The sequence below is a fragment of the Stylophora pistillata genome, chromosome 2 (assembly GCF_964205215.1).
Source record: "Stylophora pistillata chromosome 2, jaStyPist1.2, whole genome shotgun sequence".
NCBI lineage: Eukaryota > Metazoa > Cnidaria > Anthozoa > Scleractinia > Pocilloporidae > Stylophora > Stylophora pistillata.
Genome location: NC_142520.1, coordinates 5,134,429 through 5,157,562, shown reverse-complemented (window position 1 = coordinate 5,157,562; position 23,134 = coordinate 5,134,429). Strand labels below are relative to the sequence as shown.

At 37.5% G+C, this 23,134-nt stretch overlaps 2 protein-coding genes across 2 annotated transcripts; one reads left to right on the top strand and one right to left on the bottom strand.

The window, feature by feature from the left end:
- Nucleotides 1–7,861: 7,861 nt before the first annotated feature.
- On the bottom strand, nucleotides 7,862–8,719 carry LOC148736796 (uncharacterized). The gene has a single exon (XM_088749181.1). The coding sequence runs from the start codon at nucleotides 8,717–8,719 to the stop codon at nucleotides 7,862–7,864; it is 858 nt and encodes a 285-aa protein (XP_088605307.1).
- Nucleotides 8,720–15,010: 6,291 nt separating this feature from the next.
- LOC148736795 (uncharacterized) lies at nucleotides 15,011–22,794 on the top strand. Its single transcript, XM_088749180.1, has 6 exons — nucleotides 15,011–15,200; nucleotides 15,276–15,366; nucleotides 15,468–15,520; nucleotides 16,786–16,849; nucleotides 17,284–17,376; nucleotides 22,639–22,794. Exons 1-6 carry the CDS (start codon nucleotides 15,130–15,132, stop codon nucleotides 22,792–22,794), a joined length of 528 nt encoding a protein of 175 aa, XP_088605306.1. The 5' UTR covers nucleotides 15,011–15,129.
- Nucleotides 22,795–23,134: the final 340 nt, after the last annotated feature.

The following is a 23,134-nucleotide window of genomic DNA, read 5'->3' as shown; positions in this document are numbered from 1 at the left end:
ATCAAAGGCCTTCGAAAAGTCCATAAGTCTATCGCGAAAAGCCTAACATAATTACAATCCTTATCATCAAGTGCCCTCAAGTAATTATGGTATTTGAATAAAGGCGTTAGTACAACTGCAGCCCTCCCTATAGGCATATTCTGTGAACGTCAGATTTTCCTCAAAAATTTTCTTACTGTAACGATGGTATACAGTTCTTTCAAAACAACGTGCTATAGCTGGGGTTACATTAATTCCTCGAAAATCCGAATATTGAGCAGGAGTGTCTACCTTTTGGGAAGGGGTTGATGTTAGCTTCTTTCCAAGCTGTCGGCCAAGTGTAAGCGGACAGATAATTTTTTCCACAAGGCAGTCTCCACAGGAGCGAGACTTGTGCAGTTGTCCCTCCAAACCCAAAAGGGCAACCCATCAGTGTCAATATCAGTTTTTTTAGTCTTTGATGATGCCATCATCACATCATATTCGTGGAGCTTTGCGGGTGGGTGTTTCTTGAGGTTTACCCTGAGAAGCTCTATCAGAAAAAATTATGTAAATGAATTAGGAAATTTTGCAACTGTCGGCGGACTCTCGATATTTATGGTCAGTGGCTCTTAATATCGATAAAATCACAGTAGAAATAATTTAAATGACTGTTGGATGTTGAGCCAGGTGAACTGTCGGGGCCGGTAGGCTAAAGAGGTTCCTTTAATTCCTCAGGAAATATGGGAACGAGGCATTTAAGGTGTAGTAATGTATTTTATGGAATACGAGTAGAGCTTAATGAAAACTAAGAGGAGCTCCAAATGTCAACGGAAATATACAATAAGTTTTGACTCTAAACGGTAGGATCTGTCTGAGAGTGCCCTCTTGACATAATTGAACAAATGACCAAGCAGCAGAGAAATTGGAGAAATGCCAGACAAGGCATTAAAAGCAAATAGGTCTTTTAGCCCAGTTATGAATGAATAGTGACTTATTTCCTAGAGAAAATCTGTTCGCAATAAAGATTGACATAAAGAGCCGTGTAGCTGTCACATTATCGGAACTGTAAGAATAACACAAAACTCTTTGCCCGACTGAACTGCTTATACTCAGAAGGTCATGCGTTTCAGACTTGCTGTGATAGTATATCTATCCACCTTTTTCAACTTATCGATAATCAACTGCATCCTCGTAAGAGGAGGTTCCACATCGTTTGTTTAGAAATTACAGAGTGAATTGTGATGGAAACTCAGTGAAAATGACAACAATATCCTTAACCATACTTCCTTTTTTTTTATATATAGTTATGTTTTTGATTCCACAGCGCTTTGTTTGTTACAGGTTTTAAAAACCATTTTTCCTTTATGTTAAACTGCCCAGAACAAGCCACGTATGTAAACAAGAGTTTGTCCTTTAACTGAAAAATTCCAGACTACCGAATAGCTGAGAGAAAAGCCGTGGATTTTTTTTTTTTTGTTTTTTGTTTTTTTAATTTTCAAAGACAAAGATAAATTCAGGCACCAGGTTAATTGTTACGTAAGATCCACGACATTACTAATAATATGTAGATCAAACCGAAACCGTAAGATTTCTGCGAGAAAAATTACGTTCCACCGCTGAATCAGTACAACATTTTCTGAGTAACCTGATAGATCCAGGCGTTATCAGCTGATTATCTATTTATTGTTTAAACACAATTGATAGTAATGTCGCAAACTGGTTGGCCAAATTGCTGCTGCCTGTGTCAACGTGTTACGCAAAGTGTCAAGCACTGAAAGATTTGACTTTATTTGATATCAACTGCGGTCAAAGAAAAAAAAAAGAAAATCTGAAATCGATAGAGCTTTAGCGTACGCTGCGCCTCCGAGTGTCGATAAGAGTGCACACCACGTTAAACCACTGTAGTTTTTTAAAAAATTATTTATCCATTGTCACCTCTATATTTATAAACATTTTATCATTATTACCTTTGTTATCATTACTGTAATTATTAAAATCACTGTTGTCCTTATCATTATTATCATCATAATTGTAAGTTAAACTCTTATGTTTTCCTTTCTATATCATAGTTATTCAGAGCTGTTGGGCAATAGCTTATCTAAGAAAGTGCTTCTGACACTCTGAACAGTTTTTCAAGAAACGGACTGTAATTGTGAGTAATTAATTATCAAACGAGTAGGTACATCTTGCAATCTGTGTAGTTAATTTTCCACTGAATCGTTTGAATTGCAAATCACAATTTCTTTAAGAAGCAATTTGTACTTTATAATTACTTTGCTATCCTTTCAAATTCATTTCAGATGATGAGTGCGAGACTGCTCAACTCTTGAAGCTAGGAGAGCGTATCTGCAGCAAACTTCTTATGCGCAGATGGCACAAGATAAAATATATTCCTTTTGTCTTCGGTGCTCACAACGGTTCCTGCTCCGAGAGGTGCAATAAACTTCAGTCCTGTTTTGATGGAGAAGGGCCATCACACTGACCATGCCTGGCAGCGTTTCGAAAGCTTTCTTCAAATCAATTTAATGGCACAAGAAATATTACATTTTGTGTGGAACCCTGCAAAGCATTTTTGTTTCACATCAGACTGATCTCAAGTAAGTAGCTTCGAGGAAACAGACTAGTTTCTTTAACTTCCTCTGCTTTTTTATCGATTTTTCAGATAAACTCTATGCAATGGCTTAACCCTCGTACAGACAACCCATTTGAAATCCCCCTCTCCCTGCAGAAATGCTTATCGGCATTGTACCACTTTACCATTTTAAAAATTCTCTTTGTTTACCCTGATGTTTCTTGTTTCACCTCGGAACGCTCGACATCCGCAGACCAAGAGACCTTGCTGAGAAATTTTTGCCTATTACGTTCTAAACAAGTTTTATTTGAGTTTATGCTATTTCCACACGCGATTCCAAAAACGCTGACACCTGAAAAGCAATGATGATCCTTGAGAGCTGGCACCCAACGGCTTTATAGGAAATGTTAGCACAGATGCATAACAAGAGAAAATCATATTCTTTTGTACATACACGATAACAATGATTCACTTTTCATAATTCTTGAAAATATCTCTTTAAGACGGCTCTTTTCTTTTAGGAAGACATGAATAGCTTATATCCTTTGCCACTTACATCTAATTGTGGTTATCATACATTTCTATACCAATATAGCCGTCGGGTGTCATCGTTCATTGCTTACGATTTTTTAGGGTGAACATCTTTGCAATCAAGTGTAAAAAAAAAAAAATGATCGTCTCTTCCTTACAGAATTGCAGCAGAAACGTTAAAACCGGCGAGTTGTTTAAACTGGTATATTATTATTACCATGGCGTAGCTGCAAGTATTTCGGATCTTTTTCTCTATTAGAACGTTAAAATTGTTTTGGTTTTTTTTTTTTTTTTTTTTTTTTTGCTTCCTTTGTTTGTTTTTTGTTTGTTTGTTTGTTTTATTTGCTTGTTTATTTCTTTTGTTTTTTTTTGTGTGTTTTTTTTTTTCCTTTCTTTCGTTTTTGACTAAACGGGTTGATAGCTGTTACGCTCCTCTCGGGTAGTTTGGTAGGTTGATGGGCTTTTTTGGCTTCCGCGTTTGCTTGTTTTCATTCCCTTGTTTTCTTCGTTTCTGATTATATGATTATTTGTTTGATTGTTGGTTTGTTCACGTTTATTTATTCGTCTGTTTCATGTGAGATATCACATCAGTAAGATATTAACCGAGTATTTTCCAATTTCAAATGCTTCTGAATGGCTATCAGGATGGTAGAACCCAGTTCGCAGACTTCTAAGCCGTTTAAAACACTTAACAGTATAACCGCCGCCCAATTAGCCTAATGAATAGTGGGCTGGACTGTTATGCGGGAGATCGAGGGTTCAAGCCCCGGCCGGACTAACACTCAACGTCTTAAAATAATTGAGAAGAAATGGCTACCTTTCTATAACAACGCATTTCAGCCAATGATGAATATACCTTGCAGGTAACGTTCTATATCAGGATATTAATTACAATTTTAATATTTGTCTTACCCGTCTACATTAGCAATTGATTTGTTTCTTATATTCTTATGTTTTTATTTTATTATTTTTCCATTTGTTGTTGTTGTTTCGTGATTCGATAAGCGTTCCTTGAGCACTTAAAGAGTGGCCAAATTGGAAACAATTCGTTTTGTACCCCAATGACCCTCAATATTCTTTGGAAAAATCCCTAAGCCGCTCTCCTGTCATCCAAAACTCTGAACTGTTTTGACTCGTCAGTCTCGATCTTCCTCGTCAACATCCTGGAAAGTACTTAGTTTGAGCAACCTATCCAAATTTGTTTAATTACACCTTAATACGCGGCGTCAAAACGTCTGTTTTTTTTTATATAATAATTTTAAGCAATTCCAAAGAGTTGTCTTTCTCGTCAATGAATAATCCGAAGTTAAGCACAACGCAAAATCGAAAATTTTAGATTGTCAAGGAATCAGAAACATTGACTGCAACTGGTACTCTCGTGAAATTTAAAAAGGCCACTTAGGGCAGTTCTACAAAAAATGTCTCAATAAAGGTACTTCGTAATAACTACTCGTATCTTTTTTTGCTAAGAATATATGAAAGTCATATATTCTTAGCATTTGACTCCTCATCATCTCACATTTGACTCATTGTCGTCTTACGGGCCTATTACGTATCACCATCATGACCAGATCCCAGTTGGCTTTTGAGCTCAGTTGGTAGCTATAGAGCACTGCACTGGCAATGGGCTCGAATCCCGTACAGGCCTGACTGTTTTTCAGGTCTTAACTTTACTATTGCTTAAATAGTGCTCCTCACTGCGAACATCGCTGTCTTATGCGTTTTATTTATTTTTTTTTTAATATTTTCATTCTTGTTGTGTTTTTCTTGTTGCCTGTTTGTTTTGTTTGTTTTTTTTTGCTTTTTCTGTTCTTTGTTTTGTTGTTTTCTGCTTGTCTTTTTCCTGTCTGCTGGTCAAGAGTTAGTTCTCATGCTCAATTTCACCTCTTTAAATTCAAGATGTTTTACGAAGATTTAAAACTGTGATTGAAAAAATGCTGCCCATCCTGCCAGCCGAAGGAGGGGAAGATCCTATTTTCATCACGTTAGCCTTTGAGGACTTTATGAGCAGAATTGCCAAAACCAGACTAAGTTCCACAAATCCAGAAAATAAATGACGCTAGCAAAGATGTGGGTAACTTAAAGGAAGTTCTATTACATTTTGCTTAGAATTGATTATAAAATATCGGCGCTTTACGAGAAATTACTTGGTGGACGAGCGAAAAATTGTCGAGAGTGAGGGAATTAAAAACGCAGAAGAAGGGAATTTTTTGGTATCGAAAGTTGCAGAAGTGACAAAGATAAGTTGTCCCTATAAAGATATCTTACAAGTACAATTCATGTATCGTTGCCGTCATTGTCATTTGTCGTTATCATTTCCATTGTCATTTCTATTACCGTTATATCGGTATCGTTACCGTTACCGTTATCGTTATCATTATCTTTAAAAAATATCATTGCTTATATCATCATTGTCCGCAAGATAGGAAGTGGCTTTCTGTTTAATAAAAGTTACGGGGAGAACTTTATCAAGATTCCTTCAGCTAATCTACATCAGAATGGTTGGTATATTCATTTTGGCTAAGCTCTTTACTTCTCGACCATCTTGGAAATTGATTGGACTTCATCTTTCTCTTCCCTTCTTTGTATAATCGGTCGAACGCTTCGTAGTTGTCCAATTACAGTTTTTTGCGCTCGAATTCTTAAGAGGCTGTCCGCCTAAGAACGGATAAGGCAAATTTCGAACCTTCACCGATTTCCCTGATTTTTACTGTAAAAGTCGAGACTTCTATCCCATGAACAAATATTGCGTTTATTTTGAACCAGTCTGTTTTTTTCACTTTTATCGAGATATTTTTCAAGGTGACCTCAAAGGCACCCGGTTCCCCACCCCCCCCCCCCCGACCTCCATAATTTTTAGCTACAAAAGTGGATCGCTGCTGTAGCCGTATTTTCAATTCTAACGAGCTTTCTATTTTATATGTCTAAGATCAACCTTTTGCCATTAGGTTAACGGTAAAATAATTACACTGTATATATTTTTCACTGAGTTACAAATTTTTCAAAATACTTACCTCGAGCACTGAAATTTGTGATGCGTGAGGTACATGTGGTTGAAAGCTATTTTCTCTTATGTGGGACCTAATCTCGAGTCAAATCTATTACAGCCTATAAGCACTTACACCTAATAAGTAAATTTTGGAATAAAACTTTTGGGCACTCTTCATGGCGCACCGCAGAGAGCTTTGCGAATTTAACAAATATTCGCCATTTTGATCGAAACCAAAGATAACACGATCCGCACATGAATCCGATTTCTAAGCCCTAACGGCCTAAAACTGCTTGAAGATAAAGTACCAAATCCTTAATGAAGTATCAAATCGATAAAAGTATTGTCTTGTCCGTTTTACATGGCATGGAGGAAATGTTTCAGATTAATCTTTCTCTGTAGTCATATGCAAATTAGCTGCTTGCGTTCCTTGTTTTTCGACACACGCGTCCAAAATAGTTTCCGTAGCAATATTTGACCATGCAAACAATAGTTTCTATAGAAGTGGAAACGTTACTGCTGTATTCCTTTTGGACTTGAGAAACTTACTTAAAGTTCAAGAGCGCTAGCCTTTGTTTTCAGTTATCAACGACGTGCCAACGGAATTTGTTGTTGAAAAAGTTGTTCATTTCACTCGTGTTTATTAGTGTGACCAATTTGCCAGATTTGACCATTTCTTCCAGCTATTTGCTAAAGTTTTCCTTTTATGTGGTTAGCAAGTTGTTCATCATCATTTGTAGAATGGCATAACAGTTGGTTTGTTAGCCTAATGGTAAGAGCGCTGAACCGGCGGTTTTGCAAAAGTCAAGGGTTCGAATTACGTTCAAGCATGAATTTTTCAGGTTTATTTTCTCAAATTAAAAGTTTCGTCTATAACTGCCATGAACTTCTTCTCGTTCCGCAGTTCCAATATACTGTATTCATATATTCATCATTTCAAAACGGTATTTGTTGAAGAGGTGAAATTTACATGTTTACTTTTTCAACGTGACTGAGTCAGTTACGCCTGGTCACGCAACATCTAGTTTCAGAGGTTTGTCTTGTCGTCGAACCAAACGCGAATCCCGAAGATATGCAATATGATTGAGTCATCGAGAGTAGGAGAATCCTGCCGGGAGAAATTGAAAAATAATACAAATGATCGAAACTGGCATTTTAATAAGCTCCTACAAAATTCACATATCATTAATTTCTCGAAATTAAGAAAATCACAAACCTATTAACATCTCATACGGTCAGGGTAGTATTTTTTTCCTTTATTTTTTCTCTTTTAATTTTTGCGAGTTAAGAACATCGCCACAGATTTAATGACGACAAATTTTGAGAGATTTTCGCGAATTTTCTCAGAAGTGATTACGTTAATTCGCTGAGTACAAATGTTGATCAGGTTACTTTGAGGCTGTGCCTATTGTTCTAAAACAAACTCGCTCCACAGGCACAATCATTTGTTTTCCTGGGCTATGCAGCTTCTGATATAGTTTAATTAAAGCATTGGCACTCCTGTATAAATGACATCAGTTGCTCAATAAGGTCTTTTTTTCCTATCTCTTGATTTAAATGGTACTTCAAAAAACGAGATTTCTTTGAGCATTGCTAGATTAAAAAGACTAAGCTTATTCTCCTTTGCGCACTCGCACAGATTAAAGGCATCGTAGGACAGAGGGTGCTGCGGCTTTAGTTCATTAAGGATGTGTTCCATCAGCCGTTGTCGTTCAGCTTCCTCTAGGGACAGTTCCTTCGGATTTTGCTTGATTTCTTGGGGTGTTCGTTGCCTTTTTTCTGTTTGCTGTAAGGCGAGAGAAAAACCCCTACACTTGGCTCTTGGTAAGCCACTCGTCTCGGTCAAACAACCCATTATTCTGCTCGTCTCTTGCCTTTCGCATATCATTCGAAACTTGCTGAGGGTCAGCTTCTAGCCCTGATTGTTCGCCTTGATCAAAATTTGCTGTTAAATAATTCTTAACTTTGCAACTGAATCTAGCGGATCCTGCTCGTGGCTTGGGTAGGGCCCAGCCCATACTGACAGTGTTTACTGGAGGCATTGAGTCACGTACAACCTGGTGGATACTAGTTTCGCACTGTGGTTCGTCAGTGATGCTGACTGATGTAGTAAACCTCTCTGCCCAATCTTTACGGAGTTTATCATACACTGTTTCTGACAGCCTTTCATCCTTCACACAATGGTCCCGTACGTTTAAATGTAACTCGAGCTCTGAAAACGTTTGGAAACTCTTCACGCATCCAGGCTCCGAACATTCAAACATGTCCATCTTTGAATCGTCCAAATCATCGTCTTCATTTGAACCCTCTGTTCCAGGAACTGTGTATTCATACACACGTGCATTGTGAAAAGGGAAGAACTCCTTACTTATAACGAGAGCGGTGTCCCCTTGGTCATTTGAAACTAGCTGGTCGTAAGAAATCTCCTTGCCACGCCCTATTCCGTACGACCTCCACGCACGTATACTTTTTTCCCCAAACTGGATGTTGTGTAGCTTGCTAAAACAATCTATCTTGTTCACTTCTAAGGTTCTCTTAGATTCGTCAACTTCACATACGCACGCGGATGTACCTTTCACTGGTCTCCCAGAGAGCGCCTTTTTCATGTCTCCCGCTGTTAGAATGTCGTGTCCTTCGTTGCAGAAACATCGGATGCATGTTTTCATCGGGCACAGGATACGATCACAAAATCCTTGCCATACTGTGGCTCTGAAAAGTCATACCGAAAGACTTCAATACCTGCCCGCTGACCGATAAAAGAAGCTTTTAGGAAAACGAGCTCTGTTGCGTCTTGCCGGAAAAAAAAAATAAAAAAAAAAATCTCTTGCTACTGAAGAGAGGTTAAGGAAATATTAATGGTAAGATCTTCGATGTCCACTTCTCTGTGGTTGATGATAACTGAATTAGTTGGCGATAAGCGTGCAAAACAAACACTGCTGTTTTACTTAATCAGCGCTTCGTGGGAGATGAAAATGGCCATAAACTCCAAAAATACCTTGCCTTAGAAGTGTGGAATAATATGCTCTTCAGTTAAAAGAGACTGCTCTTTGTGTTTAAGAACATCGTAGAAAAAAAAATTTATGGACACAATTTTAAAGAATGCTAATTTGCATAATTTATTAACTATAAACACAGGTCTTTCCTCTTTAGAACACCAATGTTTTCAACTTAACGGCGAAAAAGTCGCATGATATCTATTTTTCAACATAAAAATCCGCTCTTCAGGTTTATTTCATGATTTGTAACAAGTTCTCAGATCCCAAATTTACCTGTTGGTCGGATCGCGTTATCTTTGATTTCGATCAAAATGGCGAATATTTGTGAAATTTGCAAAGCTCTGTGCGGCGCGCCATGAAGAGTGCCCAAAAGTTTTATTCCATAATTTACTTATGAGGTGTAAGTGCTTATAGGCTGTAATAGATTTGACTCTAGATCAGGTCCCACATAGGAGAAAATAGCTTTTAACCACATGTACCTCACGCATCACAAATTTCAGTGCTCGAGGTAAGTATTTTGAAAAATTTGTATCTCAGTGAAAAATATTTACAGTGTAATCATTTGACCATTAACGTAGTGGCAGAGGGTTGATCTTAGACATATAAAATAGAAAGCTTTTAAGAGTTGAAAATACGGCTTCAGCAGCGCTCGACTTTTGTAGCTAAATTATGGAGGTCGGGGGCGAAGGAAACTGGGTACCTTTGAGGTCACCTTGAAAAATATCTCGTTAAAATGAAAAAACCAGACTGGTTCAAAATAAACGCAATATTTGTTCATGGGATAGAAGTATCGACTTTCACAGTAAAAATCAGGGAAATCGGTGAAGGTCCGAAATTTGCCTTATCCGTTCTTAGGTGGATAGCCTCTTAAGGTTTGACATCTACTAAAAATTGGACTCCTGTCACTTGCGTACTGAGTTAAATTTTTTTCTTCCTTCCTCTTCCCGCTGCCTTCCTTTCCTGACGTCTGACCCAGTCCCTGTCTCTTTTTTCCTTTACCTACGTATTTTCAATAATTATTTGATAGCCCACTTTTAATTATCGACCTGTTCACAATATCACGCTGCAGATACTTAAAAAAACAACAACAACAACAAAAAGCAAAAATGTAAGTCCTATACTTAAAGACACCAAAATAATCCAGTTCTACTTCCTCTCCGAAATAGGATCAATAGTGCTTGGAGTCGCATACAAAAGCCTTCACAAGCTTTTTCCAGGCTACGTAACTGATTCTGGGGGAACCAACAAAAAAAGTTTGGTATCTTATAAGTTTTAAACTAGAGTTGAAAAAGAAAAGGCTAATTTGAGACCGTTGAGTTTGTATTATTGATAGGATCCTAGATAGCGTAATTTTAACCGTAGTAGTGGATCCTCCGCTAGAACCGTTACCAGAGAACGTCACCTTGGTTTTTAAGAACATGAAGGTATTTACATCACTCGAGCTTTAATTTTTTCTTTTTGTTTAGTCACAGCTTGTTTTGTTTGGCTTTTTCCTTTCCGTTATTCAAGTTCTTCCTTAATGTTGTTACGGATTTTGCTGTAAACTAGCACGAAGCCGCGGTCTTTTAAAATACATTTCTTTCCCGAGACTTGACTAGCAGATTAGAAACCTTCATCATCACATTTCGATCTCTTAACAAACACAAAGAGTAGGAGGTCGAACGGTCATCAACTTGCCATATTCTGTAATAGTCATGCTTTGCCATGGGACTGTGATGAGCACTGGATTCATATGATGATTGACCACAATACCTTGCAAATTAAAACCCTTTTAGGCTGACCGAAAGAGTAGAACATGCGTATTCTGTAAGTTTTCGGAAGACAAGTAAGCACGACATTTGCAATACATCAGCTGAGAGAAGTAATCCACCTTTTTTGTTTTCGTTTTTGCCTTTTGCCCTATTTCATAACCAAAAGTATTTTGACTTAGTTCTTATTAACAGAGCAGGTCTGTATGGGAGAATCTTGACTGAGGTCGCCAGTACAGACCGAACACAGTGAGGTCTGTGCCAGCGACCGAAGTCAAGATTCTCCCACACAGACCGACCTAGCTCGGTTAATAAGATGTTTATTATATGGCTGTGTCTTATATGCCAATTTTTTTGTATTCCTTGTACCTCTTTTTCTAGACCGGTCTAGATGCCGGTCTAGATGGGAAAATCTAGACCACTTTCAATATTGATTTCAGCCAATCAAATTCGTGGATTCGGTAGTTCCCAATCCTTGTGAGACACAGCCATATAATAATGAACCTTAACGAATTAGGGAACTTTAGAGCAGTCTGTCAAGTGAACTGAAATTTCTGCTAATTTTGATGGGAGAGGTGGAACGAATAAGAGAATTTCGATTTGTTATTTTTCTCTTAGCTTTTAGCTCTATATAGTTTCTATATTTTTTATCAATATCACTGTTATCAATTCTCATTCATGCTAATAATACTTTTTTTCTTTTTATTATTATTGTTATTATTTTTATTACTATTATTATCACTTGTTTAATTGTTATTGTTAACATTCCTATCATTATTTTCATTGTTATTAATGCTCTCAACCTACTAGCCAGAGACAAGAATAACAACACATTTGTGGGGTAAAGGTGTAGGGGATTAAGCCATCCAGTCACAAAATAGCTGACATAACATGCAGGTCGGAAGCTAGTTAATTATGCGACAAAAGAGATGATAATTCTCTATCAAGGGTGATAATCCCTTGGCCGCCAGAGGGGTAGTAATCCCCTCTTGGAGGTGATAATCCTCCGCGATCCCCATGTTTCCATGGCAACATGTAGTGGCTAGTGGTACCGATGCCCAAAATAAATAGCTGCCATGAGTCTATGGGTGGCAGTGTGACCAGCATGGGAGCACTTAATCCCGAACCCTGGTTTATTAAATAATTTTTCTTGAGATAACAGTTCTTAATTATTAATATGTAAGGAACTATAACATCATGTATAACAGCCAACAATGGCTAAAAAATAACATCAACCTATTGACATCGCTTTGAGCAAATTGTCAAAGTTTGTGTCCTTCGATGGTTTAACTGATATTAGAATGAAACGTAGATTAAAGTCTTTTCATTGCATTGAATACTAGTGATTGTCAAGAGCTATCAATAGGGAAGAGTGGGAGGATATTATTTATCCTTGTGATCTGAATTACTGTAATAAATCACTGAACTGAAGCAGACATGCGATGCACAGTTTGATTGACACAGAGAAAGAACAGCTGTGATTGGACAATAATTGGCTGCACGTGCAATCAATGCAAGCTTATCTGACCTTCGCACTCTTACTATTATTAGCACTTGACAATTTTTTCTGTTTACTTTGCCCTTATATGCGAGTAGTTTCATCATTAACTATGATTTATAATTCATAAATTTATGTCCTTTGTTATTTTATTAATTTCCCGCTTCCACGCAGCTATGAGAGTTGGTCAAGCGAAGGTTGTCAAACAAGAGTTATATCTTATTCTCAAACAGAATGCGTGTGCAATCATTTAACCCCCTTTGAGGTGCTCATGGATTTTACTGAGAAAGATGGCGACGAAAAGATGAGATTTTTATTTGTGGAAAAAATATAATTCTAAAATGGTAAAAAAAGTTTAAAGAGTTATCGCTATCAGATATTGATCCTCCTGACCAGAATATTTCCTTAGTCTCAATCAAATATGAAGTTATTAACTTTTCATTTAGGACTTGCATTACAAAGTACTGACTCCCATCACGCGAGTAGGGATGGCTTTATCTCTCACTGGAGTCTTACTCACAGTTATCAGCTATCTTCAGCTTAAGTAAGTACATTTAATTGAGAATGATATTTCATTGAATCGCGGGAGATAACTTCTATCTCAAATAATGGGAAAAAAAGCTATCAGATCATGGGAGCCTGAGTTGTAAGCTTATCAAGGTGTGATACAGGCTGAAATGGATTGTGAGTGAATTTTTTGTAAGTATAATTCATTTATTTACTCTTCATTACCTTATTTTTCTTATTTCCTATTTCTTCAATTTCACCTTGTCGTTTTATTAATTAACTTTGGTTAACTACTTATTTTTGGCTCAATTCATTCATAAATAACTGACAAATTCATTTGCTTTGCTTTCGGACCATTTTCTGGTAGGGTGCTTGCGTTTCTGTGGCAGCTCTCGAGCAGTATTTCGTGATGGCAGCTTTCTGCTGGATGCTGGTCGAAGGCATTTATATCTACTTATTTGTTGTGAAGGTGTACAACATCACTGATAATATCCATCGTTATGGTTGCTGCTCAGGTAAGGAACACTGCCAGCCAAAAGTGTGATTGTTAATAAAGCTTGTAATCAATAAAATATCATGTTTTGATTGGCCGAAAAATGAGAAATGGGCTTTAGAGCGGAAGTAAAGGTTAAATAATGCAAAAGGTATCAGGAGAGTTCTAAATTTCAACAATCCTTATAAAATGGCTATGTGTTTAATTAAATATTGACGAGGTGCACCTTTTGCGGACCATTGAATCATTTTGTCTACAAGTATCGAATTCTAAATAGCAAACAAACTGCAGTTACAAACATGGCAGTAAAACGTATGATGGAAAACAGGATTAGTAAACTTTACTTGAAAAGAAAAAATTCATACATAAAGATGCAAACCAATACAGATAACTTGAACTTGAACTTTATTTTTTTTATTTAGACACGGTAAATCTATCAGATAAAATGATAATATTATTACAATCTATTATTACAGTTACAATCTATTTTAATCTATATAAACATGATCTAAAATTTAAAAGTGAAATAGAAAAAAAAATAAAGAAATTCTGCTTTACATAGATGCCGTGTGTGTTTTGTCGATTCAGACGAAGAAATTGCGACAGCCATTTCGGAAGGATTGAAGTGATTTTGCTTGCCGCAATTCAGGGGACAAGCTATTCCAGATAACCGCACCGTTATAGCTAAAGCTATTTTTCAGGAAATTGGTGCGGGGCAATGGAACAGCTAGTTTGTTTTCAGAGTTCCTTAGATTATATGGAGGATCATATTTAGTGAAAAGAGAACCAAGATAGTCGGGCGCAAGACCATGTATAGATTTATAGACCATGGTGGCCACTTGTATTTGTCGCTGAGTATCTAACCGTCTCCAGTTAAGTTGCACAAAAAGAGGATCAGCGCTTGTGTCATAACTGGAGAAGGTCAGAATACGGGCAGCCCGGTTTTGCAACTTTTGGAGCTTATTCGAAAGACCCTTGTTACAATTCCCCCAGACCTCGCTGCAGTAATTAAAGTACGGTTGAACTAAGACATTGAAAACGGACTCAAGCGTGGTTCGATTAACAAAAGGCCTACAACGTTTAATTGCTCCAATGCCCGATGCGATTTTCTTGGCTATTTTTTCAATGTGCATATTCCATGAAAGGTTTTCGTCTATATGTACACCCAGAGATTTGACTGAGCTAACTTGTTTAATTATGTCACCACCTATGATTAGTTTAGGGGAAGTATCGTAGGTACCTATCCTTTGCCGCGATCCAATTAACATGAATTCAGTTTTAGATGAATTTAGAGTCAATTTGTTTGCAGTGAGCCATGTGTTAACATTGGATAGGTCGTGATTCATAACATCATTGATCATTTCTATGTTGTTACTGGCAAAGGTCAGGTGAGTATCGTCGGCATACATACGTGCAACTGAATTAGACAGGCAATTAGGAAGATCATTTATGTATAGAACAAAAAGCAAAGGTCCTAGAATTGTTCCTTGCGGAATTCCACAAGTGAGGCTTATCATTGCTGACATTATCGTTCATTATCTCGAATTCTAATATATTTGCATCACAATTGGAATGCATACTGAGCTACGGGAAGTACAAAGTGCTTTTTTTGGAAAACCATTACATCTGACACGCTAAAGTTGTTATGCTAGGGTTGCATTTTCAAATTCCGTCCCCTTTATCGTTTGACCGTTCAGCGAGACATTTTGCTTTTCGATCACACCTTCAGACACATGTAAAGCACTTAATCGTCAACTTCTGTTGGAGTGGAAGCAAGTTATAAAGAGATTTTATTAACTAACTGTTTTTTTTTCCTTTCTTCAACTAAGGTTCAATGCTAGTTAGTATTATATACACAGATCTGCATGAGCTCTTTAAAGTGACTCGAATCGACAGAAATACAAGGTACAATGATTGAGTCATTTGCTATTATAATCAATTTCAATTTAGTCATGTGACTGTTAAATCTATTGCGATTAGGAGTCTGAATACCAAAATAATAGCAGCAATGATGGATCCGAAGCAAAACCAGTTGGAAGAGAATGTCACCTTAACATTTAGGAATATGGAGGTAGCTTTTTTAATTTCTTTTTTTTATTATTATTATTCATTATAACTTAAGATATGTGTTTAAGGAAATCTCCTTTCACTTCGAAATGCCATATTTTTCAGACTACTGATGATAAAAGGCAGTGTGTATTTTGGAAAGGCTTTAATGAGGAGAGGTAACAGTCCACTCTCCCATTTATTCCAAATATATATCTATTAAACAACAACAAACATATGAAACATATGTGTGAACTGCGGTTATGAGACGTATATGAGCACGATCCTTCGCAGTAAAGCACTATTTGAGCAATAGTGAAAATCAGACCTGAAAAAAAGTTCATGCCTGTACGGGATTCGAACCACTGACCTCTGCGATACTAGTGCAGCGCTCTACCAATTGAGCTAACAAGCCAATTGGGAGCAGGCCATCAAATCAATTCGACATAAACCCGTAGATGATAAATCAAACAACAACAAACATATGAAACATATGTGTGAACTGCGGTTATGAGACGTATATGAGCACGATCCTTCGCAGTAAAGCACTATTTGAGCAATAGTGAAAATCAGACCTGAAAAAAAAACTTTCAGGCCTGTACGGGATTCGAACCACTGACCTCTGCGATACTAGTGCAGCGCTCTACCAATTGAGCTAACAAGCCAACTGGGAGCAGGCCATCAAATTAATTCGACATAAACCCGTAGATGATAAATCAAACAACAACAAACACATGAAACATATGTGTGAACTGCGGTTATGAGACGTATATGAGCACGATCCTTCGCAGTAAAGCACTATTTGAGCAATAGTGAAAATCAGACCTGAAAAAAAGTTCAGGCCTGTACGGGATTCGAACCACTGACCTCTGCGATACTAGTGCAGCGCTCTACCAATTGAGCTAACAAGCCAACTGGGAGCTCAATTGGTAGAGCGCTGCACTAGTATCGCAGAGGTCAGTGGTTCGAATCCCGTACAGGCCTGAACTTTTTTTCAGGTCTGATTTTCACTATTGCTCAAATAGTGCTTTACTGCGAAGGATCGTGCTCATATACGTCTCATAACCGCAGTTCACACATATGTTTCATATGTTTGTTGTTGTTTGATTTATCATCTACGGGTTTACGTCGAATTAATTTGATGGCCTGCTCCCAGTTGGCTTGTTAGCTCAATTGGTAGAGCGCTGCACTAGTATCGCAGAGGTCAGTGGTTCGAGTCCCGTACAGGCCTGAACTTTTTTTCAGGTCTGATTTTCACTATTGCTCAAATAGTGCTTTACTGCGAAGGATCGTGCTCATATACATATATATCTATTACTTATCAAACCCTTTGAACGTATATCTTTTTTCTGCTCTGATTTGTTGACCATCGTAGAGCAGAGCAAAAACCAGATTTAGCTGTACTCTTTTTAATCGCTGTCTATCGATTACCATACATTTTTAGTCTGGACGGCTGGTCTGGGGAAGGCTGCCATGTGGTGACGTCAGAGAGCAATTTAAAAGAAATAGTAAGAGTGCAGTTGTAATCATTTGACTCATTTCGCGGTTTTATTTGACTACGACGATGATCAAACAGTAATGGAAAATGGTACTTCTCCTCTTCTAGGTCTATATTTCTGGGTTTTTTTAGTTACTCTTTTTCTATTTTTTTTTTTTTTTTTGTCCCTGTTTTTGATGTTGCTGTTTCCTTTTTCTTTCTTGTTTGTTTTATTTTATTTAAGACAAATCACTTTATAATTTAAGTTGGTCACGCCGAAACACACTCCGAATACAGGAAGAGAGGTTCTCTCATGAGTCTACTAGGTCCCTGACGCTTTGGATTATAATTGCCTTTTTCAATTATAAAAGTCCTTTTTATTTTTATTGTTTTTCAAATTGTGATTTTTGTTTATTTGCTATTTTGTTGTTTTTTTTTTCGTGTGTTTGTTTGTGTGCAAAGCAGATTACAGGAACAGATCAAAAGGCATTAGAAATTCTTACGTACGTGGGCTTAGCACTCTGGATTTTTATTGCCTTTGTAGTAATAGTTGAAGTGGTAAGTGCAATAAAATATATTGGGAACTTTTCACTTCTTAAATTAAAATATGGTATTTTACTATCGTCATTGTTTTTCTTTCTACTGAGAACTTCGTTCTGCCTCTCTGTGTCTCCTGTTGTTCATTGTGCCTCTCTTTCTCCCTATCTATTGTCCACTTAATCGCTTGATGTCAGAATTATTATTATTCATTTAACATTCAACTTGTCTTCATTTCAAGCTTAACATACTGATTCTTACGCGAGTCATCAGAGAAATGAACAAAATGCAGCAAATGTGAGGAAAGACTATTGAACGTATACGGTAAGAAAGTGCGTCCACCAAAAGTAAGTGTAGTGCGATTCTGAATTTTCTGAACCCTTTCACTCCCAAGATCCGATTAGTGATTCTCCTTACCGTCTGACATACAATTGTTATAATGTTATCTGTTTTGGAGAATTTGGTTTTGAATCAAGTAATAAATCCCTAATCGATAATTTACTTTGTTCTCATGACTTACTTACTTGATATCGTATTGATACTGTAAGGAGAAGTTTTGTCCTCATCACTTATAGGAGTTAAAAGGTTAATTTAAACCCGATAAAGTCTATTCTCGAGCATGATTGCCCACACCGCTGGGACTTTCCCAGGATCTCGTAGCATTGAATAATTTGCTGCTTTCCTTTCATGAGCTGCAAGTCGACTGTCAATCTCACGTTTAACCTCAGCTGGTTGAAGAGATCAGAGGCACCCTTTTGAAAGTTGAACAAAACAAATGACATGGCTAAGGGTACATGTATTCCCAGGCAATGGACACTAACGCCTTTACAACGGCAACATCGAATATTTAATGATGATACATAAAAACCAACTTGATAGGCACTCGCAGTATTTCCCTTTGTTTCGGTGTCTTTTTCCTGGGAGGTTTGATAATTAAAAGAATTATATAAAGATTCATTGCTGGGATGGATCGAATTCCTTATCTATAGCTAACCCAGTTACATGTAGAGGCCTGCTTCATTCTTTTCCTCTATTTTTTTTTTCAGATTTGGAATGAGGACATGTGATATTTTAATTCCACTTCTGGGCATCACCTGGTTGTTTGGTCTTTTGTCACCATTGCATAAACCTTTCATCTATCTTTTTACCATTCTTAACTCCATTCAGGTGTGAGTCATGGTTATTATTTTAAATTCCTGTATGTTTTGTTCTTTTCCTCACCATGAGGAGTTTTAATCGGGTTTCTCTGACATAGTATAACAAAGATCTTCATTTGTATTGCAACTTATTATATCTCATTTTGACTTTTTTCCGCGCTAACTCGCCATTACTCATTCCTGGGTAGAGCGAGAGCTTGAAAATAGACAACGTCACTTAAAGCAAACGGTACTCAGTAGACTTTCAACTGTTCACTTTCCTCTCGGCAATAAAATATTTGTTACCAGTATACCTCGAGGAGCACGACCGTCAAATAGCTTTCATCTCTGTGACCAGTCCATTAGATTCATAAGTGAACACGCTTTATGGAAGTTGCGTTTATCTTTAATAGGGTTTCTTGATTTTCTTTCTCCATTGCGTCAGGAATACACAGGTACGATTATTCCGCGAAAGATATATAGCGATGTAGCATTTATAATCCTTTGGGTTTTACACGCAAATGAGTTTTAATCGTTTTTATACAATCAACACCATCTTAAAGTATATTATTCTGGGCCAGGGCCGTTCAAAAGTAGGTTAAGATAACCCAGGGTTAGTGTGAAATTTGATCTGAAAGCTTTAAAAGAAAATTCAGCTTCATTCCATTTGTCTACAATTTTATGATTAAATGCCTTAAAATAAATTGGGAAAATTATCCCAAAACGGCTTTTTATCAGAGAAATATAGAAACCTGGATTAAAATTTAACCCTGGGTTAGGACTAATCGGCCTTCGAACAACTTGGCCCTGTGGTCGTATTGCTGACCAGAAAAAAAAATTTCAGCAAGCTATGTAGATTAATTGTTCTGGCAGCACGCAAAGTAATACTAGTCTACGCTATTGAAGTTATAATCAGTTATGTTAAAGCTATTGTTATGATAACTGATGTGTTTATCAGAACTGTCATAAAATTCATTCTTGACCACTAAAAGAACACGGTAAACTGTTAAGGCAGTTAATTAAATTTCAATGTATGATTGTACAGTTTTTCTTAGACTGACCTTAAATAAAGTAAACGTACTTTTTTATTATTTTTCTTCACCTTTAGATCCGAGAACTTTTCAAACAAAGAATTGCAATGATTTTCCCAGCCATAGAAGACAGAAATCCAGCAAAAAATGATGCCGATAGAGTAACGAAAATTCAAACCCAGCCGTTTAGTGTACTCCAGATTCAAAATCGGCAAGTGCCGGGTTATTCCGCTTTGCGGAATACTATTAATGATAATGATAATAGTAATAATAATAATAATAATAATAATGATAATAATAATGATAATAGTTATAATAATAATAATAATAATAATAATAATAATAATAGAGTTTTAATATTTATATTGCGCAAATCAAGAGTCAGTCTACCTAACCACCGCGTGAGGGGCGGCGCAAGGTTGGAAAAATGGACCCCTCGATAATTCATCCAGAGATAACCTATAGTATGTTAATAATCGTGATGTAAGTTTTAGGTTCTAGAGTTTTTAAATTTTTGAGAAAATTACGAAAACCCGTCCACCACCCGTGAAGCCGAAATATCACAGAAATAAGGTCAAATTTCAGATAATCGAGCTCGCGTGAAGGTGCATAACAAATTATGGTTTTCCTTAGTTTATAATATTATTAAGGATGTATTGCTAAGCTGCCTTGATGATATTTTAGACTTACAATAGTAATTCCGAATTCCTGGAGAGCAAGCGAAGAGAACTGAGACTTCTAGACTCTGAAAATCAAATAATTCCATACGGTTTTCAAACATCTTAAAACATACTCGGTATTATGTATAATTCTTTTAAAATTAAATTATAGCAAGTACAAGAGCTGTTTTTGAACGTGATATATTTTTTTTCTTGGCAAAAGTTTTTCTGAGGCGAGCGGCCCCATGCAAGTTCACGACCCTTTTTTACCTTTCGAAGAGATTTTGTTTCACAAGGAAATATAAACAATTCGACTAGTCTTAGCTCGCTTTCTGAGCAAACCATTGAAGAACCCTGCCATTTTCCATTAAAACTTCCCAGTAAACCTGAGATAATACTTCGATGACACTTTACCTTCCAAATGGGTATTTGAAGGCAAATAACTTTGATGTTCTTCGCTAATTTTCCTGTGTCTCGCTGCAGTGCTCTGCCACCGGCCTTTTCATACGGCTACGGCATGAAGTGTAAGCTTGAGTCTCTCCGGTTTGTGCAATATTTTTGCGGGACCTGGATCCAATTCTCGCATATGGAGCCTCTTCTGGGTATCTATTGAGTTTTTTATTGAATGTTTCTAATGAAAAGAGGCAAGAAGTGAAGGAACTAATTGAAGTGAAAAATAGACCTAGATCGATGTCACGCAATCTTTACAGCTAAGTGATAACGTGCTGCAAATACGTCCACATGGATATTTTTGTCTTGCTTTTGCATACAATGTTTTCGTTTTGACTCTTTTTTTTTTTTTTGTTAACACAGGCCTATTTTGAGGGAGAGTTCTTTGTATGCAATACTTTGAGTCGGTGTATATACACGCAACACATTTACTTTTCCCATTTTCTAGTGATTGTGCAACAAATTAGAAATCCTATCTAGTTTTAGCATGAAAATTCAAGCGCCTGGGCAAGTCTATTACTAATGATTTCCTAAAGCTAGATAAAAGGGAATAGTAATGTATATCCAAAAAGCTACTGGCCGCAAAGTGAGACTTTGTAATTTGTATTAATTGTATTTGCCCATGGTAGGTGGACACGCAAATAGGTCCTCTTCGTGGTGTATCTAACTTTTTAGGAATTGTGTTCAACAAGATACCTTTCGATACAGAAGTAGACGCACGCTTTTATATGATTCTTCGAAAACTGTCCCTTTGGAAACTGAAAATGATTTGCTTTTTGGTTCGCACAAGACATGTTTCTTTTCGTACGACCATAGAGCACTTAAAACTGCTTTGAGGGTTGCCATCGAGAGAGATCTAAGTTTAAAACAGATAACTACCAAAGGAAAATAGGTCTATGGCAAACCCTTTGTTTACCTCTCAAAAAGTTCTAAATATAGAATTCTCACAGAGTTCGAACTGTTATGTTTTAAAATCGAGCCTCTCGATCGCTTGCCCGATAAGCACAGCTAGCACGTGGGAGGCTCCTAAGTGTTTCTTAAATTCAGCAAATCTTATTACGCAGACAAACTCCACTGGATTAAAATCTTTATAACTTTACAAAGATATGTGCAGGAAAGTGAGTTTAGGTCTGTTAAAGTGCATTGTATAACTTCAGCGCTCACTGTGTCCGAAAAAAACTAAAAATTAAAATCAAACATTATTTACAACTCGGCATCCCGAGTAATTAGGAAATGATATCGAGACGCCTGAGCAGGCGAGAGACGCCATAATCTCTTCTGGTGGAGTTCCTGGTGTTAACGTAGCATTGTGTGAGACTTTCCAAGTCCCGACGGTGCTATCTTCAAATATAGAGGGTCTTAGTCAGCTCAGTAATGTCGAGTACAAGGACGAGGGGCGTATGGTATCGGCGATGGTAAACTCATCCCTACTGACAAACTGCATTGCCCATCGATCCCCATCTGACCTACTGACCCTTACCGGAGTTACTCGCTCTTACTCAAGGGCATTTACATCTGTCAACGAGAGGCGCATAAAAGCATCAGGTCGAGATCCAGATCCACCAATGCATATCGAAGAGGAAGACAATAACGCGGCGATCTTCAGCTGTCCTTAGGAGGGCTGTGTCAAAACATTTGCGAGATATTCATCAATGCAGCGGCTTTTAGACTGTGGAAAACACCAACGTGCTCTTGAGCGATATACTCTACTGGATAGAGCTGCTGTTGGATATGCTCAAAGGCTTAGGGGCAATGCGCAGCTGTTCCCGAGCTGGACGCAGTCGCAGAACCGACAGGCCACCAAAGGGCGGGGCGCTCAATTCAAGTACTTCCCGTTGATGAATATTTACGCACAAGCAAGAGAACCACTTCAATGAGAAATTTCACAAAGGTGAGCGGTCAGGACGAAAAAGTGATCCGTTATGAGTTGCGCGTTCTATGGTGGCTGTCGTGGACTTGCAAGGGAAACAGATGTTCAGTAGTGAAGAGTTTCTGACTGCATCTCAGGTCGCTGGATTCTTCTCCAGACTTGCGGCAAAGAAGTCTCTGTTTAACGATGATGATGTTGTAAAGGAGATTGAATGTGCCACCCAGAAGGCAACTATCGAAGAATTGACGAATGAAGTTTCTCGAGAACTTTTGCCAGGACATCCCATCGTGTGATAGATATAATATATGCGAAATAACCTCAGGAGGGAACTCAACACGACCACGTTATCGGTTGCAAAACTAAAAGACATTTGCGCCGGGCTTGATATTGCTGTTGATTTAGCCATCAAGCGTAATCAACCCTATGCAGACAACATTGAGGAGTACAGTCAAAATTTTCGATGCAAAGCGGATAAGTAAAGCCCAAAGTTAGCACAAAGGTGGGGTAGGAGGAGGGTAATCATAGGGATACGTTCTTCAGTATCACGACCCAAATACCACGCCAAACCCTAGCCTAAGCATATGTCAGTCGTGGGAGCACCTTCACATGGACTTTCTTCTTAAAATCCATGTC